A 27,262-nucleotide genomic window follows, 5' to 3' on the forward strand; every position below is an offset into this window, starting at 1 on the left:
CATTAACAATAATTAGCTAGTCGTCTTCTATGCGTCATTGCTTTCACGATTGTGAATGTTTTATTTGGATTGTGCATGTCAAGGGGCGGGTGTCCATTGAGCACGCACGAGACGGAGGGAGAGAGAGAAGGAGAGGTAGAGGGAGAGAAAGCGGGCCAAGGAGAGGGGGGTTTATTTCTATTCTTTTGTTAAATTGCCCACCTAGCTTACAACGAAAACTTGCTAAAGAGATGTATACTTTCACCCGAGCAGCGTCAGGTGCACCACTGCGACCTCGATTTTTTTTCAGTTGCACCAGAGAGGGTTAAAGCGGATCTTTTGGTTGCACTCTTAAAAAGTTTGGGAGCCGGAGCCCTGAATTTCGTCATCAACATGCATACCGCGATAGTGCAATATAACTGAAATCTCTATCACAGGCCAGTTTTATATCGTTTATATCGCATATCGTTTATACCGCCCATTACTAAGTTAAGGCGAGACACTACAGGTGAATAGGGTAACATTTTTAACTAGCAGATATCACTATGAAACTTCCCCAGTTGATTACTTACATCAACATAAGAAAAAAATGTATTACAATTTTTTTGTAACTTAATGTTTAAATATGCAAATGAGGCATTATCTCATTAAATATGCGCTAATTTGCATATATTTTAAAATGCATAATCTGAGTTTTGGATAAAGCCAGGTTCAAAATTGTTTTTTCATTGTGTTAATATATTAGATGGGAGAAAAAATACAGAGGGATTTATGGATATCTACTTCTGTTGTCTTGTAAATCAGCATATAGTGTCAATAGCCTTGAAAAATCGGTTTTTGCCATGTTTGTAAGCATAAAATGTCATATATATCAGGTTAGGAATCATATTTCAATAAACCCCTCTGTAAAAGTCTTGTAAATATAGTTTGGCATAAGACTGGAAAGTTTGGCGCATGTAAGTGCTTCAGAAGTGGAGATTATGTTCTCAGAGTGGGAGAAGAAACTCGTTTTGAGAAAACAGCCTTGAAACACAGCCAATGGGATACGTTCTAAGCCTAGACTCGCCTTTGAACTTTCGCGATTGGTTGCTAATACAAAGGAAATGTCCATATTTGGATTGCATAGCGTCATTCAGGAGAAAAGGGGCTTTTGAACGGTGTCACACACGATATGATTTGGTTCACGGTCGCGGTAGTACATGACACTTTAGAATGGGAACTTTTGGTAAAATTAGGAGAAATATATAGGCGCGAGTAGACAAAATGTCATGAAATAAACACCTAAATGTGCAAATCGGACTTTATTGTTGTAGTAGGGTGGTAGAATGCATGCTAAGGTAGCAAACTAGCACAAAATATTGAAATTGACCGGAGGTCACAAAAACGATGTTTTCACCTGCCGTGTCTCGCCTTAACCTAATAACCAGCTGCTGTAAGCTATAATCGGCATTTATTATATTATTTATTATATATTATATTATTTACTTTATTACATTATCGGGAAGTTATTACATTACAGGTTGAACTACATTTTCAATGGATTCAAGTGATTTTTTTTATTACATTATCGGGGTTATTACATTATCAGGGATTTATAACATTATCAGGTTCTACAAGCAACCTTATAGTCAAAGCAGTGAATTTATCTATAAGCCTGTTCTGCTGTTTCATATGGGACTTTCAAAGGATCATTTGGATTGTGGAATCGACTCCAAAACGCCAAGCTAAAACTGAGAATCAATTCCTTCATTAGATTAGTCTTTACTGAAACAAGTAACTCCTTCAGTAGCCTAATGCCATCATTGCATAATGTGAATGTTATTTTTCAATATGGGAGCTGTTACAACTTCCATTATATCCTTGGACAGCATGCAGCAACCATATCTAGTCAAAGCAGTAAAATCATAGATGCAGGAGCTGCTGTTCCATATGGGACTTTCAAATGAATCAATTGGATTGTGGAATCGACTCCAAAACGCCAGCTGAAACTGAGAATCGATTCCATTTTAAAAGTCGACTCATTTCCCATCCATGCATGCGGTCTACCGCTGGGCAGAGTGGAACGAAGGCTCATGGCATTGCGGGGGGAAATCCTTAGGGAACAAAATATCAAGGATGTACTGCTAAGGTATAGGCTAGTTTATTTTTCATAAATTTCCCCCCAATTGCCAGTTTCCTCAATGCCTCTTCATAGTTTTTATTAATCAAAATGAGGATTTCCTTAAACCAATTTTTAGTTATATTTTCTGGCATTTGCGGACTTACAATGGGCCCTTTCCCAAGCAGCGTTCAAATCGGTAAGTAGGCTGTTATACGAATCAAAGACGCGATAGCCTTGCTAATAAATTGTGAAGGTGCGTGTTTTGTGCAATCATTTTCATGTCTACGTTTAGGGTAGGCTACTTAGTGTCACACTGTAGGCTAGTGACAGGATGTTTCGTGTAGCAAAGTGGTAACGTCTAAAGTTTACCGCTGATGTTTGTAGAGTCCAGTTTATTATGGTTGTCCTTCAGATTTTGCTTTCACTCTTCGGAAAGTGGGCAACACTATTTCCAACGTAGGCTAACTGAGCGAATCTCTAGAAGTCAAACGGTTGAGGTCGATATAGGCATCCTCACATTCCAAAGCAATCGTCCATTTACTATTTTGTTCAGGCCCGCTACATTACACTAGATTTTTGTCATTCGCTCGACTGTAAGGCCTATAACTAACGATTGTGTTCTACAATGCAATCTTTTAATTTTATCGGAATTTTCGAAATGTAGCCTACGTGTCAATGTTTTCGTTTCACATCATTTCATGTGTCATAATGCCTCCTCTTTCTCTGCAGGCGGACTGTTCATCAGAAATACCGATCAGGAATACACTGCTTTTCGTTTAGCTATTTTCCTGCATAACACCAGTCCTAACGCATCTGAGGCTCCTTTTAATCTCGTGCCTCACGTGGACAATATCGAAACAGCGAACAGCTTCGCCGTAACCAATGCCTGTAAGTAAGCTTGAGTGGTTGTCACAGCATGAAATGTCAAAGTTGTCTTGTTAGGTTTGGTAATTGTGTGACGTGTGTAGATCTCGTATTGATAGAATTCGCTCTACACTGGCAGGCTCACAGAACACACACATGAATGCGCAACACACACACACACACACACACACACACACACACACACACACACACACACACACACACACACACACACACACGGGCGCGCGCGCTTGCCAGTTCAGATATCTTAATCTTATGTTCTATAAATTAATTGTCATCAATTCGGTTAGATTTGAAGTGTTTGAACATCTGGTTGTATTTAAATTGCATATTTCCATGTGCAAGTGAAGTTGAAAATCTGATAGTGAGTCACACAACATGATGGAACATCCCCTTCATCCTGTGCTGATGTCTGTGTGGCTTGAGACCCGAGGCTTTTCAGTGACACAGATTTAGTCACATTGTCATAGGCTAGCACTTTCAGCTGTAAAATACTGCAGTGCCTCTGTAGATCTATGTGGGCAAGCAGGCTACCTTGTGAAAAGACATGTCTTTGTAATGCTTTTTTCATACTTCATTCACTGCTGTCTAACAGCAGATCTTAAAGTTAATATTAGCCTACATTATTTTGAACAGATTTTCAAACAGCTTTACCTGGAGTTAAGTTATAGGCCTAGGCCTATTGAGGATAGCCTAAATGTGTTTCGAAGATCATTGTAGGCTAAATTAACACATTGGGTCATAACTTGATAGTTTGACAGTGTCGGCTCTAACGAGAATAAATTGCATACAATTCATGTGGTCTGTCCAGCACCATGCGCGAAGCTAGGCATTTTCAAGGGTGGTCCAACATCTTTGGGTGTCTGAGCTGAGTTCTGAGCAAAGTGCACCTAGATCTTTGATGTAATCCACCCCATGAATACATATAATCTCATCTAATCTCTCTGCTCTTTCACAGCATAACATTGTTCATGCCAAAATCGACTGATTATTTAACTAAACACTGTTGATAAATGGCCATGCATTAAATGTGACTATGCTAAACAGACAGTGACCTTGTAATGGGGTCTTTGTGTGCAAAGAAAGTGAACCACAAAAGTAAAATTGTGTTATGTATTTCACTAGACATGACTCACATACAGTACAGTTTCTGTGCTTGGTTGTAACCATTCCTCAATTTTAGTCTAATGTCAGTTTAGGGTTGTGGCAACACAAAAGACATGAGAGGGAATAGTCATTTCTATGTCTGTAATGACAGTGTTAGGAAAGCTACTTTGAAATCTGGGACGTTCCAACTAAATTCCGTCACATCAAAAGATTGCAGAAAAGGGATTGCTATTCACAATAAGTCATATACTGTACATTTATTGCAAACCTGCTATTTTCCCAGCATGCCTGTAGCAGTATCTGCTGTTCCTGCCGTGGATGACAAAGTTCCTTGACAATGGGAAAAGTGCTGCAGTTACACTTTGTGTAGAAAGGTGTCTATTAGGGATGTCTTACCGATTTATAATATCCTCTAATTCAGTCCCTTTCAGAGTGTAGTCAGGGGGCCAATTCTGAAAAGGGCGGACTTTAGCGGACATGTTTTGGTACAAGCGGTCACTCTATTTTTTTTTAATTAGAAGACACCCATAGGTAAGATATTATGGTGGTTGTCAAGCTAAAAAAAGAAAATGGGACTTGTACAAGCAATTTCAGGCCAATTTTTTGGTTTCCTGCTCAACATGACATGCCAACGATAAATGTTGAATATCTCCACAACCACAAGGACCATATAGATAAAAATGGTATCGAATGAAAGCTAACAATCATGGGATGTCTGCTGAAGTGTCAGAATTAACATTTATCGTACAGTATAAGAGACAACAGACCTAGAACATGAAAAAAACAATCTCTGCCTAAAGAGAACCCGTTTTCAAAGTGAATATCAGATTGGAAACTTAACATAGTATTCCAAAACCTCCATCAATCAGTACCCCTATCTATGGGAATGAGTCAAGCCAAGTTTAAAGCCTATAGGGAGAGACAGTGCAATGCTGCACATGTTCTAATACTTTAATGTTAAGGCGAATGTAGAACTGTAGATGGTGGTCTATGGTGACTTCATTAATGTACCAGGTTGTGACAAATTATGTTTAGTGGACATATCACTATAGTTATCAATTCTACCCAAACATAACTGCTCTCTCAGTTCTTTAGGATTAGAGGTTAGTAACTAGTTTGTAGTAATAACTTTGTAATAGTTGTATGGCAAAGGTATTTTTCCCCATCCAAGCAGTGGTGCACCGTGCTTGGGTATAGGCAGCCAACAGAAGAAGGCACATGAAGGATGGCATGCTTTTCCCCCAGCTTTTAACCACAGAGCCTGTATAGGTCAGGTGCTTGGAGCTGACGATATGTGGATGTGAGGAAAGTGGAAGTCAGTGCAGTACCAGGCAGTGTCGATGTCCCTGACCAGCACTCAGACTGAGCACATGGACATAATAATTTGAGGAAACCGGATGCCTTGAACCATTTGAGTTTGGTAACTCATTTAATTTAACTGTAAATAAGTCATTCAGCTGAGTTATTTCTATGTTTGTAGTTTGTGTTGGGATAACTTTAAGGAGTCAAGTAAACTATACTCATTTTATTCACCTAATTTCAACTTGAGTAAAATACAGTAATGGCTGAAAGTGTTGGCACCCATGTTAAAGTTCACTAAAAAGAGGAATATAAAATCATCTTTTGGAAATGATCTTAATGCCTTAAGTAATAAAAGTAGGAAATATCCAACCTTTAAGGATACCAACTTTCTATGTGAATGAATAATGTATCATAAATAAATAAATGTATTGGCACCCATATGTAACCCTATGGAAATTTCACACAAAGGGTTAACATGGGGGCAGGCAGATTTTTAAAGGCCACTTATTTCATGGATCCAGGATACTATGCATCCTGCTAAAGTTCCCTTGATCTTTGGAACTAAAATAGCCCCACATCATCACACACCCTTCACCATAACTAGAGATCGGCATGGTGTTTTGTTCAGTTGGCCAATTAGCTGGTTTGATTTGCATTGAGCTCAATGAGCATCAAACAGGCTAATAGGCTAACTGAATTTGTGTCTTCTAGCAAAAAAAATGGGTGACACTGACAGCTTGAACCAAAACATGTCTGCAAAAGTCTTAACAGAAGCCCTTTTCAGAATTGGCCCCCTGACACAACCAGTGGCCCTTGTGGTGTGATACTCTTGTGGTATTTATTGATCATTATTTTTTAATGATCATGCTTGCACACAAGTTGGATTATATTGCACATTAGCCCAACATTACAGTAGGTAACATGGAAGAAATAGGAAGCACTTTGGGGGAAAAATGGACAAAATAAAATGTTCTAAGCTGACAACTTGGCTAGAGCTCATGTTGAGAGGTTAAATATCAATACTGGATAGGTTGTATGCTTGTACCAAAAAGTGTCAGACAAAGTTTTAATATCAGTTTTGGCCCCCTGACTAAATGATCGGTTTAAAATAGGCTATGTTTGCAATGGATAGTGTGTTATATAGACCCCGATGCCATTTGCTTTGAGAATAATGTCTGGCTGATGAAGTTATTGGCTGGCTAGTTGGCTCTGCCAAAACCTAAATGCTGCTGCAGCCACCAAAGTTTTCATGGCTGATAATGGCTTTAGTTGCAACTTCATGTCTACAGATGTCTATATTATACTAGATCTCAACACATCATGTTATTGTATTGTTTTGGACAAAGTTTTGCACGTTTCACTTCAATGTAGACTGCATGCTGCATTCTAGGCTATCGTTTATTTTTCGCGTGTGTCTCTATGATATAATTATTTTTAGATGCAGAAAGTCTAACTGGCTTAGCCAAAGTTTGTCAGATGGCGGCTCAATTTGGCTTAGAAAATTATTGGCTGGCGAAATTATTTTTCGTTAATGGTAAACAGTATTGTGATTCATCGGTTTATTTCAGATAGTTTATATTAAAAACCATTAACAAAAAATAATTGTTCGTCGACGTTGAAAAACGGACAGTGAATTCAGTCAATATAAGCTACAACATTTTGCTCGTGCCGAGATGTGAACCTGGGTCTACTGCGTATTAGTCGAGGGAGTTAACGTTGCGCCACTTAACGTTTCCTACTTTATATAACTGGAAATGGGTCTTTGACGCAACGTAACTCAGTCAGTCCAGCAAATATGTTAGACAATGCTTATACATTAGTCTGAGCTTTAAAAGATAGCCTAAAAATAGAAGATAAGATATACAACTATGAATGTACGTAGGCATACGCGTCCTACGTACATAAATAGGCTACGACGAATTTCAGCTGAAAATATTTTTTACACACGTAGGCCTGTCGCAACGTTTTCAAAACAAACTTGCATTTTACCACTGTAAATCGCCTCCATAGACTATGCCATGTAAATGAAACATAGTTATTGAAATAAATCACATATATAATCCATATTGCACATATATAAACTATATGTTTTATGGTAAAATATTATTCTCATGCCCGACTGACAGGAAACCCTTGCGACATCTGCTGTGAGAAAAGAAAATAGCAGCCTGGACAAACATGGCCAAACGTGAGACAACATAGTGTTGTCACATAAGTGAGCGCAAAATAGCTCTAAACTAGCTTGTACCGGTGTGCTTTTGATCATGTAAAAATTCTGGGTGATAAAACACGCGTATTTAGGAAAAGTCAGGAACGTAGGGTCCTGGAACTTAATCGAGTGAAAATATATATTTTTTTTAATCACTGCGGTCAAAAGACCGCAGCCCGGCAGTTCTAGGTATATCTAGGTCAAACCTACACGGCGCTTCTAGTAATACGCGTCAGCGGTCAAATGACCGGCACTTGGCGCTTCTAGTGTTAAAGATAGTTCGGGTTTTAAGACACGAAGTTATATGGGTTCCCTGTCAGCAACGTTGTGCATCAGCACTGACTTACCCCCCGACAGCGTCCTGTGAGCCGAAATCCAGCCGGTTTTTGATCGTTTTTGATGCTGAAGAAAGTAGTCCGGCAAGTTTCTGGGGTCACGAAAGTAAAGTGTTTTTCTTCTCAAAACCATATGCGTTGAAAAGAGTGATATATTTGCACCACAAAAACGTTGTCCAGCTGTCAGTAGCGCGCAGTGATAGGAATCGAGAAAAATAGTGCCAAGATAACGAGGTTTGAATTTTTCCTGGACAACGTTTTTGTGGTGCAAATATATCACTCTTTTGAACACGTATGGTTTTGAGAAGAAAAACACTTTACTTTTGTGACCCCAGAAACTTGCCGGACTACTTTCTTCAGCATCAAAAACCGGCTGGATCTCGGCTCACAGGACGCTGTCGGGGGGTAAGTCATTGCTGATACACAACGTTGCTGACAGGGAACCCATATAACTTTGTGTCTTAAAACCCGAACTATCCCTTTAAGAATGGGATGTCACTTAAGTTCATATGCCAGTCAAGGCATGTGACAATACTTTTGGCAAAATAGTGCAGTGCATCATTGTTTCCTTTTTATGCATATCTTTAATTCTTGTTTATGCATGCAACACCCTCTGTTGAAGGCACATCCCTCGTTCCATTCAGAGCTGGTAGAAATGGGGGCTTATAGCACTAAGGTTCAAACAATTCTGAGCGTAACCAGTTCAAGAATGCATCGTCTTTTCTTCGACAAATGCCTACAGAGTCTTCATGATTTTAAATTTTATATATTTCAACATTTTAGAATCACTTTCTAAATTACTTTTAAAGGAACACTACGTTTTTTTATTACCTCCGCCAAGGAGGTTATCTGTCTGTCTGTCTGTCTGTCTGTAGGATAACTCAAAAAGTAATGGATGGATTTCGATGAAGTTTTCAAATGTCAGACATGACCCAAGGAAGAAATGATTACATTTTGGGAGTGATCCGTAATTCCGTCGGGATTCCGGAGCCGTTTTTGTGTTTCGCTTAGGGGTGTAATGGCATGGTATGGCCACGTGGTGGCGATCTGAATAGTTTCGGTTCAAATGTATGACAACCTAGGAAGAACAATACAGGAGGAGGTCTGTGCTCTCTGAGAGCTTTTCTAGTAATAAACTATGCTAGTCCCTTAACTAGGATGAGTTGATACATAGCTCTTGCATCTCAATGCGTGCTCTCAATCTTCCTGTTGCGCGACTCCACTTTGCTAGCACTTAGCTTAGTCCAGTTCATTCATTAAGATTCAAACAGTTAGAAGCAACCAAACACCTCCACGTTTTCCCAATTTAAATACAGTTACACAAATAGTGACACGACCAAGTATGTTGCCACAAAATATAAAGTACCGCTTTCCTAAGTGGTAAAAAGGATAACTAATGTATAGCGGAATAGCACTTGGGAGCACTTCGACTCGGTACAGTAGTATAATCGCTCCTGAAAAAAGGTATCAACTCGTCCTAGTTAAGGGAATATCATAGTTTGGTATGAAAAAACGGTGGAGTGTTCCTTTAACCCTCCCGTTCAGCAATATTTAACATCATAAAATATATGGATAATTTTTTTGTTTGATTCATGTTTCATGACTTTTCTTCATTTGAAGGGTACTACCAGTGTTGCCAACTATTTCAAAGGGAAAGTAGCTAAAGCCAGCTCCAAAAGTCGTTAAATGTCGCTAGATGACGTCACACGCTAAAAAAAAAACGTTGATCACACTTTATGCCTGTTTGCTTCTCTCATACTCATATAGGCAACTTTAGAGCTTAAATTAGAGCCTAATTCAAATATATTTAATTTAATATACAGTACTTGTATGTTAATTGATACACTTCACACTTCTGTATAGCCTACTATTTTGTCATAGGGTACACCAGAATGAGCATTACGTGGCTGATAAGCAGTCATTTCCAACCTATTCCCAACTGCTGCATCTGCTTTGCATTGATTGATGTCCGATTATAACTTCACATTATGTGACTCTCAGCAGGTTACATGGTTCCCGCCTCACTTATGGATACAATGTTTAATTGTGGTTCTATCACACATTTCAGCCCATCACTGAAACAGAATTTGCACAATCGCTGTCAAGGCGACAATAATTTAATACTGAACGGAAAATGGCAGGGGATTGACAGGATTAGCTGACAGATCTGTGATGCTTGCTTATGGTTCTTGAAGCTATTTTTTGTCCGAGCTCAACTACTGTCTACAGTTTTCGAGCGGGCAGATCAGACCGCTGTCTTGCATTCACTGCCACTGAGCAGGTGTGCGTTTCTAGAAGTTAGCAACGGCGTTGCTAAACCGGCGTGTTGCGAGGCAACTTGCGATCAAACAACAACAGTGGTTACACCTGTTTCCAGAAAGTATCGTACCTGTGTCGCAATTCGCTACCTCCAGCGTTCGAACACCGTGGTTCCAACAACGTTGTTGATGATGCAGTGCTACATATCATTGGTGTGTGTCGACGTATTTCTAAATTAAACCCAAAGTGATTAATGCTGGCATTATCTCTGCTATCAGGAAAAACGTAAACCTACTGCAAGTTCATGAAGCAGTTTGCTTAAGCTGTACAATATTTGTCATTATTTGTGTGAAATATCTGAAAAATATCTGTAAAAAATAGATATGGCCTAGACTAATTACAAACTAGAAATGCAATTCCAAGGAATTACCAGTGCATGAAAATGCCAAAAATGAAATGTACAATATAATTTGTAGTTAACACAAATAATATAAAAAAAAGAGAGATGGGGTAAAACTGAGCGAATGAGGATTTACCACTGATCTATAAATAGGTAATTGAGAGTTAGGTGTTGCTAAGACATATATGGTTGCTAGGTTGACGTGGTTTAATAAATGTTGATAGGCAGATAGTTTAATAGACATAGTTTAAGGGCTGTGTAGAGGTAGACAGTTTAATGGATGTTGATAAGACAGGTAGTTTAATGGATGTTGATAGACAAATAGTTTAATGGATGTATAGGTAGATTAATGGATGTTGATAGGAGGACAGTTTAATGAAGGAATACATAGTTGGAAGTAAATGGATGGAGAGAAAGTGGAAATGGAAAGTTGAATTGAATGGAAAGTGGTCTTTGTTAACTAGGGTGATTGCGATGATTTCTATATTGTTGCAAGGGTAATTGAGATAGCTGTTAGGTTTATCATAGGGTATTCATAGTGGTTACTCTGCTATGTAGGTTGCTAAATTAGGTGGAGGTTCCTAGGTGGTAATTGAATCAGACATGAGTGTTGATAAACAGAAGGACAATTTCCAAACTGATCATAATTATATAGATAACACACCAGCATGGAGCTCTTGAACAATCCAAAGGCAAACTAGGCTTAGTTTATTTTATAACCTACTGTAACATCGATATTATGTTGTGATATGAAGTCATGCATGGTTAAATCATGAATGTTTTTTTTTTTTTTTGCTACAATAAACTCTGCAATTTAGGATGAGAGCACGAGGGATCACAGCAAGAGATCATTTGAGTAGACAATATGCGTGGATACATTTACTTTTTTAGAAATGGTGAAATCTTCAGAGGTCATTCTTTTACTGTCTATCATGCAGGCTCACATTGCCTACGTTAAACATCATAATTGTATTGTATTATCGTGACTGTAGAAGAGCTACAGTAGGGTGTGCATTGCACACAAAAATCACAGTTAGGCGACGCCGACGTTATTGGCTGAATGATTAGGTCTATATTTTTCAAATTGATAAAAAAAAATTCAACGGTCATTTCGGCAGGCTGTGTAGCCGAATTACATTGATATCATACTGTGATATCCTCTTTATTGTGTGTGATGTGTTCTGTTACCTGTTCCTGAAATAGTTGTGTCCCTTTAAGGGGAACTTGGGGGTGGAGTTTTAGGCACGTGTGTTAGCGTGTGTTTGTTTGAGCAGGTCGGAGTCGGAGAGTGAAGGAGTTGGACAGAGAGGTCCGTCAGAGAATGTCTAATAAGGGCTCTGGGTCCGTGAAATTGTTAAAAGCGTGAGTTGTGACTAAGACAGCAACTCGGTTGTGATATAAGCTACCCAGCTAACAATTTCTGGTTAGGAGAACGTTTTTAGAACGTTTTTTTCCTGGTTAGGAAAACGTTGCCTGAAAGTTGCGAAAGTTGCCACAAGGTTCCCCAGGAAAGTTTTCTTGACGAAAATACTACGTTTTTTTCTGGTTGTTTATTTTGGTTAGCAGAACGTTCTCCTACCCTTTAGGGAACTTTACTATATTTGGTTGCATTAACGTTCCACTAACCTCCCAGCAACAAAGTGTAAAGGGGGAAAAAATATGTAGAATTACCGTGACATCTTTGCATGGCTCGCTGCACGGCTCGCTGCACACTCGCCGTCTGCGACGACAGCCTATTTGTAACCTGGGAGAGCGAACGTCTCTGATGGCTAAGGCAATGATTATATGTAGGCTATATGACTCTGTACTTACCATTAGCTGCTTGCTGGACTGCGAAGAACACGGCCCGTTAATATGACCATGTGTCAGCTAAGTATTTAAATGCGGTTAGGTCTAATACTTTCTTGTCTACGGTGTCTTTTCCTATAATAAACGATTAGTCAGATCAAAACATAAGCAGAGCAGGCGCTAGCCTAACACACTGTTTCAACATTCAAAACTGGCTGTTTTTATTGCATCGTATGTCATTAAAAGTCCTCGGTTCAGAATTATGATGGATTTTGGTTTATTTTGTTTTAAATTGGGACTGGGAATTGTGGGATAGGCTGAGTGAACAGCACAGTAACATAGGCTATAACTTGGACGACGTGTTAGCCTAATATAAAACAATTCTCCCCCGGGAACATTGTGCTGCTTAAGATGCAGTCTCAGCGTTTGAGAAATAATTCATTGGAGTCCTCATCATCATATTTTCATAACAAATAAAGCTTTAAAAACATGAATGCATTTCAGGTGCCACTCTAATCGATTATGGATTAATCCAAAACTATTCGTCAGATTAGTTAGCATGAAATCGTTGTGTGCCTGCCTGGGACTATGGCTAGCTAGCTCTTCCACCCGGTTTACCCTGTACAGTGTTTTTTAAAAGCCTGTTGGACTTAATGGAACAAGTGCATGGAGAACGATGTGAAGAATGTGATCGATACCATACAGCCAGCCTACGTGAGTAACTTTATCTCTGTGTTATCCAAATGTCTTAAAGTTAGCGAGGTTGAGTCTGCTAAAACACCAACACCCCAGAACTCATGGACCCAAGATGAAAGTTTCTCAACCTAGCTTCTCGCGCTGGCCCCTTTAGCTGACGGGCTGGCTTTGGTCGGCCGAATATCAATCCAACAGAGGGGGGAAGAATAGAATAGGGCTATATGTCGATTTTGCAACAAATTATTCCGACTTTGCAGTGTGGCTGCTCGCCGTGTTCAATTGGAAACTCATAGAAACTCTGGGGCGATTTTCATCAATCAACCCCACGCACAACCAGAGAATACCGATATGGTATATATAAGATACCTAAAAACAACTAAGTAGCAACGTTGTGTGAAAAGAGAAATGCAACCAGAATATAACGTTTTTTTCTTTAGTTGTAATAACGTTCGGGAAACTTTGATAACCTGGAGCTAACGTTCTCTCCAGGGTATTAGGAGGTTACTGATAAACTAACCACAGGAGAACCAGCGGCTAACGTTATTTGCTTGCTGGGATTCAACCAGAATATAAAGTTTTTTTCTTTAGTTGTAAAAACGTTAGGGGAACGTTATTTGTTTTGACAACCTGGAGATAACGTTCTCTAAACGTTATTAGTAGGTTGCTGAAAAACGAACCATAGGGGAACCAAAAGCTAACGTTAGTGAAAGTTAGCAGAACGTTAATTGTTTGCTGGGTAGGCTACTTGGTTGATAAATAAAGCACGGGAAATTTCCCTCAAGTGTGTCAAAGTGTCTGGAGTATTACAATATTCATCCTGGCTGTAGTAGCCTAACTTTAGATGAAGCAGGCTATGAGTTTCACAATAGGCTATTAACGGTGGTAGACTTAAATGTTATGCCTAATCGCCTGCCAAAAGACGGGGATCAACACCGGGAGTTGACATTGATTCAGTGAAGTTAGCTTTATTTACAGCTTAACTATCTAGGTCTCTCGTGGTCTGCGTTTAATTCACGTAGCCTAGGCTAACAATTGTGCCTGGCTTGATATCGTTAGGCTATTTGTTTTAGTCGGAAATCGTTTGGTTTGTTATGTTAACCGCACTTTGTGCGTACACATATTCCAGATGTGCTGCCAGATGTGGACTTATAATGGCAGAAGCAAGCTCGGACCAGTCCAAGTTGTTTGTTGCCTACATAGCCTGCTAGTTAGCGAGACAGTCTAGTGCTTCAGATTATCCAGTGGTTTATCTAGCCCACGTATGTTCAGGTGGCATACACAACAATCCGTTTCAATGTTTTTATGTTGACAACAAGTCATGTTGTACAGAAACACGATAGTAGTTCATTTCAGTGTGCTAGCGATTTAGTTGCTATGTGTTTTCAATAGGTTATAATGGGTCAACAAGCTAACAAGCTCTACTAGAGCTCAACTCTATCATTAGAGAGCTTACGTTAACCTACAATGATCTGTGTGTCCTGAACACATTTATGTCGCATATAATCAATAAACTGTATAAAAAATAAATCATTAGAAGTGGTTAAGAAACCTTAATTCACATTTAATATTTCCAGTTACAATCCCCATGGACGCCGCCATTGTTTTCTGATTTTTTTGTTACTCCCGCCTCTGTGTACAACGCAGGCTTCTGATTTGCTCTGAGTGGTTCACATTTGCATAAAGATTCTATGATGTCATGATCACAATGTTAAGTCTATGGGGAAATTTTAATAGTTTTTAATTAATAGTTCAAAAAGTATAAAAGTTACAAAGTTGAAAAGTCATACCAACCCGATCCATTAGAAGACCTACGTTACAGAGTTTGAATGAAGTTTCTAAGTTAAACGGTTGAAGAGAAATTGCTTACAGAAAAAGTGGTAAGCGGAATAATAATAAGAAGAATAAGAGGAATAAGAAGTCTAGGAATAACAGTACAGTGCATTTTCATGCACTGTAATTATCGCAACATTTGATTTGTATCTAGTGGTTCAGCTGTTGCGCCTCGGTATATTGCGCTCGCGGCCAAAGTTAGCATCTTACCTCTCCATGTCACTTTTGAGTAAGAGCAGGCATAGCACACACAACAATAGATTAGACCCTAAAGATATTTATTGCTTTACATCGAGTGGCCAGGAACACAACATCAGTTTAAATAACAGTTCCACGGCATTATTTAGCAAGGTTATTTGCACGTTTCACTGTAGTCAGAAGCAAAAGCGTATTTGTTATACACGGGATTAGAACCTGTGACGTGACATTGACAAGACACCTGCCTTAGCCACTGTACGAATGACCCTTGTACTCAAGTTGAGGGTTAGTAAATACCATAATAGTAGCCTACCAACACGCAAATTAACACAAGTAGCAAGAATGAGCCCAACAGGGGAGTCAGCCTTTTAATTTATATTAGCATACAGCATAGCGCAATCATTGAGTCATGAGAAAAACAACAACTAAGTGATTTTTGGTAAGGCACTTGGTTAGGTTAGGCCACAGGTGCGACTACCCAGGGGCAGTCGTTCAAACGACCAAACTTTGCATCCTTGTTTGCGATTTAGAGTTTGAACTACTTTTTCTAGAAACACCAAATCCAAGAACGATGGAGCAAACTCCCAAGGTTGTGACGCAAGTTAGCATACGACGCTTTCTAGAAACGCACCCCTGAGCAGCCACTCGTTTAAAGCACACGGCTGCCTGTTGAACATCAGTCGAACCGAATGTGGTGGCGCACAGCTGGGGGGAGGGGCAGCCGTAGTCAGGAGAAGGAGGGAGGACGAGAGCTCAAAGCTGTGTGAAGTGCAGAGACAGACACAAAAAAGTCGCCAGATTTGTTGTCAGTCACTAGATAAGATTTTCAGTCGCCAAAGACGGCCTAAAGTCGCTAAATCTAACGATATAGTCGCTAAATTGGCAACACTGGGTACAACAGATTAAGCATGAAATGTGCATAATAATACGTTTGCAAAATGTCCTGTACAAACATTTTGTACATTGGTGTTCCTTGGGGTCAATTTGTATAAGATACATGAATATTTGACACATTATGGATATTATTATTGTAATAGTATGAGAATGTATTGTTATCATTATTACATACAGTATACAAGTACATATTACATATAAGTCATTTTGGCAGGACTGCATAAGTCAAAATCAGCAAGCCTTTGGGCTTACTGACACTGGATTGGCAATATTTCCAGCCAGGGTTCCAGGATTCATAAAGGGGTGGGGATGTTTTGTAGGGCATTTGATGGTGGTTATTACACTGTTGTTAAGTCCCAAAAAGACTGTGTAACAATAGGAATTATAATCATTTTTGAGGGTTTATTTAGCAAGTTGACCCCAAGGATAAAGTATGTTGGTAAGATTTGAGTGTAACACAAGGGTTAAGATGCAAAGATGCATTCTCAGGGTGTCACACAGCAAGTCAAAGCATAGTCCATCTTTTGACCTCCAGGGAATTGTGAAATGAAGTCCAGCACGTTGAGTGTGACAATGTCCGTGGAAGTCATGCATGAAGTGTGAAACAGGATCTGTATTTCTGCCTTTCATGGTTTACATAGAGTAAGGAGCAGCTCAACCTTGCTAATGTTAACTTTCACTGGGCTGCTGAGCCAAAAGACTCACATTAATTTATTAGGGCCCGAGCACCGAGGTGCGGCCACTGAAGTGACTGCACCGTAGGTGCAAGGCCCTATTGTTTTTGCTCAGATTATTCTTACTATAGTGTTTTCCTCTTACCGGAATGTTTTGCCCTTTTTCACCAACTTGGCATGCTCTAAAACTCTTGAAATTTGGCAGCTACCTGTGGAATTGATACCTCTACTGAGAGACAGACCTCTGGCCTAGGGTGTGGCTCAGGGACTCTATAGCGCCACCTAGTGCGTGGTGTGTTGTGGTTGACACATACATTCACGGAAATGGCCCAGATTTGGTGGACATGTGTGCTGTATTATTCTGAACAAGTTTTACATTTAAACTATATAGTGAATCTTATAAGAATTTGAGTTATGATTATGATTATGATTTTTGCACATCACGTATTTTGAAACACTTCTCCTAGACGGTTTATCGAAATCATGTCATATGAGCAGTAAAAGGATCTTGAGGGGTTGCCCGAGAGGAATTGCGAACAGATTTTTGAATTTTCGAAGCATATCGAAATGGCGAAGGTTTGAATTATGGCGTCTTATTACGAAACAGGAAGTTGGTGTTATAAGCAGAAAAAGGTTATAAATTGACCCTTCCAGAAGTCCCGCCCTCCATAGTTACTGTTGCTACGCCTGTCAAGCTTTCGCACCCTGCACGTCTATTTCAATGGAGGAGAAACGGGATTTTTTGAACAAATGTAATTTACAAAGACATTGTACCACACTGAAAGCTCATATTTTGTCAATAGCGACCTACACCTGTCCTCTGTCAAATACAGTTGCATTTTCAGCTCTGAACAAAACCGTTCATGAGTTATTTAAGCAAAAGTCGAAGGTATGTGATGTTTTCGATGGTTCCTCCTGGCTAGTACGAATGAAACAGGCGGGGGGCAAAACTAGCATAACGTTTAAGCTATGTACTTCCCATAACGTCAATATTTGACAACATAACATTATTGGTACTTCAAATAGGTATTATTTTAGACAGAATTGCTGACGGGCTATATACATACGTCTCGTTGAATGTCTGTTCAGAACTTTTTGCCGCCATCGTGAACGTATCTCGCGGTTATAGAAATATCATGCAATATGCAAATTTTTAAAGTTAGAAAAATACGTGTTCCAAACTATACCATGTCTACTTAGTTCAACATGTTATTTCACCGTGATTTCACGTGTTTGGGGCACCACACATCCAAATAAATGCCCTTAATGGCCCATACGCTATGCAGTCTCCATAGGTTAACGTGGCAAAAACTCGAAAGCTTGCCAGGCCTTGCTTGCCTAGTTACGGGTTGCTAAGCCACGATTGGCCTGTGGCGGTTTTAGGGCGTGGCTCTGGAAGGGTCAATTGGATGTAATTTGGCAGCTACATGTGGAATTGCTTCTGCTAGTCAGGGACAGAGCTCTGGCCTAAGGTGTGGCTTCGGGACTCTATAGCGCCACCTAGTAGCACATTATCTGTTGTGGTTGACACAAACATTCACGAAAATGAACCAAATTTGGTGGACTTATGTGTTTTTGCTATCGCTAGTCAGAGACAGAGCTCTGGCCTAAGGTGTGGCTTAGGGACTCTATAGCGCCACCTAGTAGCACGTTATCTGTTGTGGTTGACACAAACATTCACAAAAATGAACCAAATTTGGTGGACTTATGTGTTATTGCTATCGCTAGTCAGAGACAGGGCTTTGGCCTAGGGTGTGGCTTAGGGACTCTATAGCGCCACCTAGTGCGTTGTCTGTTGTGGTTGAAACATACATTCACGAAAATGAACCAAATTTGGTGGGCACATGTGTTATTGCCATCGCTATTCAGAGACAGAGCTCTGGCTGAGGGTGTGGCTTAGGGACTCTATAGCACCACCTAGCGTGTAACCCGTTTTGGGTTGACATTTACATTCACAAAAATAAATCAAATTTCATGAGCTTGTGTGTTATTACTGCCGCTAGTGAAAAACAGCTCTGGCCCAGGGTGTGGCTTAGGGACTCTATAGCGCCACCTAGCGCGTTGTCTGTTGTGGTTGACACATACATTCAAAAAAATTGACCAAATTTGGTGGCCATGTGTGTTGCTCATGCACATGCCCACCAACACGGCTCATATTGCTTTGTTAGATTCCGAAATGTCACAGGTCTCCGCACCGCAGGTGCTCGGGCCCGCCATCGCCGCTTGCGGCTATATTTATTATTATTATTATTATAGTTTAATCCTATTACCGGTAAAATTTTTCACCAACTTGGCATGCTCTAAAACTCTTGCAATTTAGCTGGCATATGTAGAATTGCATTTGATACTCAGAGACAGAGCTGTGGCCTAGGGTGTGGCTCAGGGACTCTATAGCAGAGGAGGCTCGTCCATTGAGGAAAGGGAGGACAATCCTCCCTATACTTTTCAGGGAAATTAAAATAATAAAATATACATATATTTAACCAACTTCCTAACTAAAACAACAGAACTAATTGCTTTTCAAACGCAATGTTACTGAAATTTGTCAAATTTATGAAAGCGACCCCTATCGCAATTGAAAATTACTGCACGGAGGATCTTCCTCCTCAAGACCCCCATTAGCGCCCATTATAAACTCTCCAGACCCCCGTGGCTCGTAGATACCATTCAAGTGAATGGCCGAAGGGAGGAAGATCCTCCGCGGAAGTGCCTCCGTCAATGAACCAATCAGTGGAGCTCATGCTGCTAATATCCAATCAGAAATGCAGGATAACTGACTGTACACATCAGTTGGCATGCCGCAGGAAAGTCGAGCATGTGGATCGAAAATGAACTTAATTAACTTAATCATTTCAGTTGCTTAGTTGTTAATAAATCAAACGTTTGATTGAGCATCCAACTTTGTGTCACTCACTGGACTTACGAACAGGGTCAGAACGGCAGAAAGACCAAATGAATGAACGTCTGAATGAAGACATTTCTGTAACTATTTAGGTCTAATTTAGTTGAAAACGAATTTCAGCTAATTTTAACAAGATTAACTAGCCAGGTTGAATCGTAGCTTTCACTAGCTGAACGTCATGTTGCCGTTTTGCACACTATCAAGCTTTCATGAAAACGTGAGCCTCCATTAGCATATTAGGGGCTGTTGTCTAGGGCTACTTGAATATTTTTTAGCCTAGCCTAAATGTCTCTGTCTGTGTTATTGTTTTGGGTTAGATCATGATTGTGCAACTGGTTTGGGGGCATCAAAGTAGAGGCAGAATACTTTGCTTTAGAAGTTTGACACTTCTACCCAGTTGCTCACGTTATCAATCGGTTGAAAACTATAAGAAATGTCAAAATAAAAGTCCTTGCACATTTTCAGTGCATGAATTATGTCTTGCAGTAAAGGGGTATAAAACAGTACAGGATACTAAAAGTATACTAACAAGCTGGGGTACAAAATAATTGTATTTATTAATTCCAATTTACTTACTTTGGCATTAAATCATATCCATAACCATAATGTGGGCTTAACAACTTCCCTCTCTGAAAGACCCCCCCCCCCCCCCCCCCCCACGCACACACCTTCCTCCGTTAATTCTGAAACCACCAGCCGCCACTGCTCTATAGCGCCACCTACCGCGCTGTCTGTTGTGGTTGACACGTGCATGCACAAAAATGAACCAAAATGGGTGGACACATGTGTTGTATTATCCTGAACAAGTTTTACATTTAAACTATATACTAAATATTAAAAGAATTTGAATTATGTGCGATTTTCTGATTTTTCACATCATGTATTTTGAAATACTTCTCCTAGACGGTTTATCGAAATCATGTCATAAGCACTAAAATGATCTTGAGGGGTTGCTCAAGAGAAATTGCGACCAGATTTTTGAATTTCAAAAGTCTATTGAAATGGCGAAGGTTTGAATCCAGGCGTCTTATAAAAGAAACAGGAAGTTGGCGTTATAGGCTGAAAACAGTGACTAATTTGGATGAAATTAAATTGAGTATTAGCTAGTGTGTTTGTAGTGACAGTCACATACAAGTTTTGATGTTGTTTGATGTGGCGTTAATTCTGTCACTCAATAGCACATTAATAATCGTGGCTGACGCATAGTTTTACCTAAAATATTATGAAGCTAGTTTACAAATATTTATACTCATATGAACCTATGCTGAAATTTTTACGTTAACCACATTAACAGAAAGTGAGTTATTTATGTTTTCATGAGTATGTGTCTCATATCCGCTTCTTTCACATCCGCTCCTTCCTTTCCCAGAGACACGCACGCAGGCACCATACTCAGAGACAGAGCTGTGGCCTAGGGTGTGGCTCAGGGACTCTATAGCGCCACCTAGCGCATTGTCTGTTGTGGTTGACATGTACATTCACAAAAATGACCAAAATTTGGTGGGCATGTAGTTATTGCATCCGCTAGTCAGGGACAAAGCTCTGGCCTAGGGTGTGGCTTAGGGACTCTATAGCGCCACCTAGCACGTTGTCTGCTGTGGTTGACACGTACATTCACCAAAATGAACCAAATTTGGTGGGCATGTGTGTTATTGCTATAGCTATTCAGAGACAGAGCTCTGGCCTCAGGTGTGGTTTAGGGACTCCATAGCACCACCTAGACCATCGTCTGTTGTGGCTGACACACACATTCAAGAAAATGAAACAAATTTGGTGGGCTTGTATGTTACTGCTACCACTGGTCAAAGACAGAGCTCTGGCCTAGGGTGTGGCTTAGGGACTCTATAGCGTCACCAAGCACATTGTCTGTTGTGTTTGACACACATTCACGAAAATTAACCACATTTGGTGGGCTTGTGCGTCATTGCTATCGATAGTCAGAGACAAAGTTCTGGCCTAGGGTGTAGTTTGGGTACTCTATAGCGCCACCTAGTGTGTTGTCTTTTGTGTTTGACACATACATTCATGAAAATTAACCAAATTTGGTGGCCATGTGTGTCGCTCATGCACATGCCCACAAACACACACATGTTGCTTCGTTAGATTCCGCCAACACCCACATGTTGCTTTGTTAGATTACGAAATGTCACAGGTCCGCACATGTCACAGGTCCGTACCGCAGGTGCTCGGGCCCGCCATCGCCGCTTGCGGCTATATTTATTATTATAGTTTCATCCTCTTACTGGCAACATTTTGCCCTTTTCCCACCAACTTCACATGCACTAAAACTCTTGTAATTTGGCATCTAGATGTGGAATTGGTACCTGAACTCAGAGACAGAGCTCTAGCCTAGGGTGTGGCCTAGGGACTCTGTAGCGCCACCTAGCGCGTTGTGTGTTGTGGTTGACACATTCATTCACGGAAATGGCCCAGATTTGGTGGACATGTGTGCTGTATTATTCTGAAGTTTTACATTTAAACTATATAGTAAATATTAAAAGAATTTGAATTATGTGAGATTTTCAGATTTTTGCACATCATGTATTTTGAAATACTTCTCCTAGACGGTTTATCGAAATTATGTCATTTAAACAGTAAAATGATCTTGAGGGGTTGCCCAACAAAATTGCGACCAGATTTTTGAATTTCAAAAGTATATTGAAATGGCGAAGGTTTGAATGCAGGTGTCTTATAAAAGAAACAAAAAGTTGGGGTTATAGGCAGAAAACAGTGACTAATTTGGATGAAATGTAATGGAGTAGTAGTAGTAGGTAGTGTGTTTGTAGTGACAGTCACATAAATGTTGTGATGTTGTTTGATTTGGTGTTGATTGTGTGTCTCAATAGCACATTAATAATCGTTGACACATAGTTTTACCTAAAATATTATGAGACAAGTTTACAAATACTAATATTCATAATAATCTATGCTGCAATTTTGACTTTAACCACATTAACAGAAAGTGAGTTATTTAGGTTTTCGTATGAGGATGGCTCTGTGTCACCATCTTTCCTCATCCGCGCCTTCATGTTGGTCCTGTTACACACACAGAACCACATTCAACCACACACACATTACAGACGCGCAAGCTTTCCAGAGAGTTACGCACACACACGCCCTCCCCCTTGTCCCCTCTGCCTCTACTCTCCCTCTCTCTCTAGCCGTTAACTGACTGAACGCCGGCTCATCCGCGGCTAGGTTTAACCGGCCATTCCCCGGCTAGGTCAGTGAGGACAAGAGGCGCGATATTCCAAAGCTGCCTCGGTGTAGGCGTAAACATGTAAGAACTGGGTGTGAAGTTGAACAGTGACGTACAACGACATAGGCGTCGAAGTCTCGTGACACTACTGTCATTCTCAAAACAGCGGTGCAGCTCTCTGTCAAGTTCTCTGCTCCTCCATTTGATATTTCTAGATCTTCTGACTAAGTTTACTCTACTTATCCAAACTGACGACATCACCACTGTCACTAGATATAAAGCAAACATTGATTTTCACTCGGTGCTATTCACTGACCGTAAAAAAGTGTCATTAGTAGCCTATGCAGTATGCACCTGTTCTATACAGTCTGGTATGCACTGTTGTTTGTGGCTAGCTAGACTTGCTAGCTCGATGTGACACAATTGTAGCGCGGCTCGGTATGCTTGTGTTACGTTCATGCAAGGGGGAAATGTAGCCTACGGCTAAGATGGCAGCCTGTTGTCATAAGATAGTTGACGGTTACGCATTATATAGGTGTACTAGACTAGTCAGCTGATGTGTTGTGGGATAAGGGGTTTATGTTACGGGATGCCACCCATGTTGTGGGATACAGCCACGGGGATCTTAAACAGGCCACTTCCATGTAATGTCATTCCTCATATTCATCTGGTAATAAACATTTCCTAACAGAGTAATTCTTGCCTCGTCACAATATCAACTCTCCACTCATTCCGCTTGGACTATGCATTATAGCCTACCTTTCGCTGCCTCACGTCTGCCAGGTTCGAAACTGTCTTCCTAACAGCAGTTACAATCAGTATTTTTGTGATAACAACAAAACAGCTCTGCAAAGTTTAAACCAACGATGCTAATCGCGATTAGCGATTAGCCATTTAAAATGCAGAGCCTACCCTCGTAAGGAGACCTCTCCAATTCAGAAAAATGCATTAAACTAAAATTGGACAACGTTGTTATGTTTCTTAAACCTTAGGGTGGGTATGATATAGCCTACATGCTTTAACGAAATACGTTGTCAATGGTTATTTGAGCAAGCTAGCCAAGGTCTAGCTAATTTATCCTGGCTGTAGATAAAGCAGGATAGGCTATGTTTTTCCCAATATGTTACCAAATTAATAAATAAATGCTGAGATGTTTGCCGATTTAATTGCCATTGACATTTGAAAGAACAGTGTGCTAGATGGACCACAAGGACCAGTGTTAATATGTGAACAGTATGATGATGATCTGACAGCTGTGCTCAGCATACAGTCAGCTGTTTGCTGATTTTAAATCTTTCAGCAGTGTGTGCACAACTCTCGTTGTTGACAGCTCCGCCCATGTCTCAGCAAAGCCGCCGCATATCCGCCTCGCGTCCTCACTGCAGTCGCGCCGGGAATATGTGTACCCTCAGGGGAGGACAATTGGCAGCGTAAATCACCCCGTCGATTAGCCGGCCATCAGTGAGTACAATCGGGACTAGCCGGCTAAAAGCCCGTGCATCGCCGGCTAGCTGTGCAGTCAGTAAACGGCTACTCTCTCTCTATCTTAGCCCCATGCCCCCCCCCCCCCCCTCATTTGCATGCCGACCCCCCACACACTCTCTCACCCATCCCCCATGCCTCTCTGGTGGTGGTAAGGAGGCCAACAGATGATAACCCAACTTGAGGATGAGAGAAGGCACCACAATCCTGCAACTTATTTGCAATGTGTGTGTGTGACAACACCTTGGTTAATAGATCTTAAACTTTCCTTAATATTAGACAATGATTAAAGAAGGCTTAAGAACGCTCTGTCGTGTTTTCTGTTGTGGTTGACACATACATTTACAAAAAGTGAACCAAATTTGGTGGGCTTGTGTGTTATTGCTATCTCTAGTCAGAGACAGAGCTCTGGCCTAGGGTGTGGCTTAGGGACTCTATAGCGCCACCTAGCGCATTGTCTGTTGTGGTTGATACATTCACGAAAATGAACCACATTTGGTGGGCATGTGTGTTATTGCTACTGCTAGTCAGGATAGAGCTCTGGCCTAGGGTGTGGCGTAGGGACTCTATAGCGCCACCTAGCACATTGTCTATTATGGTTGACACATTCACGAAATTGAACCACATTTGGTGGGCATGTGTGCTATTGCTACTGCTTGTCAGGGATAGAGCTCTGGCCTAGGGTGAGGCTTAGGGACTATATAGCGCCACCTAGCACATTGTCTATTATTGTTGACACATACTGTACATACACAACAATTAGGTACGCTTGTGTGTTATTGCTGCCACTAGTCAGAGACAGAGCTCTGGCCTTGGGTGTGGCTTTGGGACTCTATAGCACCACCTAGCTTGTTGTCTGTTGTGGTTGACACATACATTGATGAAAATTAACCAAATTTGGTGGGCTTGTGTGTTGCTCATGCACATGCCCACCAACAAGTACGTGTTGCTTTGTTAGATTCCGCAAATGTCACGGGTCCGCACCGCAGGTGCTCGGGCCCGCCATCGCTGCTTGCGGCTATATTTTGAATTTGCTTTCATTCTAATTAGCATTGCATGTTAATTACAGAGTTAGGCATTTGGGTGTAGCACAGCAAGGTAGAGCATAGTCCATCTTTTTCTGTAATGATAATGATCCTACTTGTCAGCTGACAGGACTTGATGGGGGAAGATAGCTTTTAATATGAAATACCTATATCTCACCTAGGATGTAGAATAACACATTATCCACACTTTTGTGCAGTGTCACACACACAAACCTTCCTCTATTCAAATATGCACAGACATGCACACACATACATATTTAGCCATTTGAACATTTGCGTTTACACACATCCTCATGTATGTTAAAACATACAGTACACTGTACACAATCATACTTGTAGAGGAATACACAGAAATGTATTGATTATTTGAAGTGTAGGATAATTGCAATGACCTGCATGCCCATTTGAGTGGAAGGCAGTAGGATGCTATAATGAGGTCACTGTCAGTGTGGGACAGTACTAAATAGATCACTAGATAGAGTGCTTGTGAGGAAGGATTATGTGTTGGAACAACATTTGTCTTGCAACATTGCAATTTTCAATAGCAATATACCTACTGTTTTTTTTAAAAACGTGTTTTTTGTAAAGTTAAGGAAAATAGGGGAACAATTGTATGTCAACTTTCATGTATCATGCATCATCTAGCTCTTTGAGATCACTGATGTAAAGTGCATTATAAATAAAATTTATTATTATTATTATAACCTTCCTTTGAAATAAATGCAACTCGTTTACTTTACTTGGTCAAGCAGATATGCCTTACTTTTCTTACATTTAATTTAAATGCATTTGGGACCATTGCAACCTGGCAGTGACAGTTGTAACACTGGGTTAGTACAATTGCTAATAATTAACAGCCATCCAACACTGGTACAAAAGGCATCTTCTGTAGTATTTAAACCATTTGGTCTGAAAATGAGATCATCATTAACAGACTAAGGGAGTCACATTTTAGCAAACACTGCCGCCAGTCTTGCCAGCTGTATAAGTTTGCAAGCAACTCGCAAGCTGAGCTTGTTGCAACCAACTGCGATGTGGGTTACAATTGTCCCCAGCCGACCACTCATATTTGACCAGAGCTGGGGCGGTATGGATTTTTTCTTACCGCCATTGAAAAGCACCAAATTCCTGCAGTTTTGCAGTATAATATAGTTAGATCATGGATTTTGTGCCATGATCACACCAATAATTTTATCACAGCACCATCAAAGATCACTGTTGGACCAAATGCTTCAGACATGTAAGAAATAAATAGTTAATAAATTATCATGATTTTAGTACAGTTACATTCATGTCACTTACAGTACTGTTACAACTGTACCAGACTTCTTAATGCCTGCGTCAAGATTGTAACAAAGCTAGGCTATATGCCGCTGTTAATGTAAATTCTTAACAAACTATAATATATATTTTAATTCTGTTTCAACTTTAATGGAGTATGTATGACTGGTAAATCTCACAGCTTTGAAGTCTATCGTCTCTGTGTAAATCAAGATTGAACTGAGAGAACAGACAAGTGTTAGGATTTTGTGGTTCTCCCCTACTCTCTCGCATATTGGGCTAATAGTAAACACTAATGAAATGTTGTTATGTGTCATGATGGAGCATTGCACTCCCTAACATGCGGAAGGTCATTTTTGCTTAACCTTTGGATGATACGTTTTGATGTTTTGTTTAGAAAACCTTGAATCCATGTCATATGATGATCCCTCACATGACATTACACACTATGTTCACACATATGCAGGCCAATGTTTCACTGGATTTCACATGACCCTGGTATTGCAGTAATGTGGTTACTGTCCCAGCCCTATTGGATAACATTGATGGTGCTAGGATCTTTTTGTTGGTGTAGCTAAGCTATTGCTATGATACAGACAGGTGTTGCTACCCACCCTACCCCACAGAAAAAATCATGATGGGAAGATAGTCCAGGGACTAGAGATTCTGGGACTGCTCCTGAAGACACAGAGCCT

The 27,262-nt window shown here is 40.4% G+C and overlaps 1 protein-coding gene across 1 annotated transcript in view; it reads left to right on the plus strand.

Moving 5' to 3' along the window:
- The first annotated feature begins 2,070 nt into the window (after positions 1 to 2,070).
- Positions 2,071 to 27,262, plus strand: part of LOC134080763 (glutamate receptor 4-like) — a 183,140-nt gene continuing 157,948 nt past the window's right edge. Inside the window, exons 1-2 of the mRNA XM_062537366.1 lie at positions 2,071 to 2,276; positions 2,810 to 2,968. Coding sequence (XP_062393350.1) covers positions 2,189 to 2,276; positions 2,810 to 2,968 — 247 coding nt within the window. The 5' untranslated portion in view covers positions 2,071 to 2,188. The remainder of the gene's footprint in view (positions 2,277 to 2,809; positions 2,969 to 27,262) is intronic.

This window comes from Sardina pilchardus, chromosome 5 (genome assembly GCF_963854185.1).
Source record: "Sardina pilchardus chromosome 5, fSarPil1.1, whole genome shotgun sequence".
NCBI classification, from domain to species: Eukaryota; Metazoa; Chordata; class Actinopteri; order Clupeiformes; family Clupeidae; genus Sardina; species Sardina pilchardus.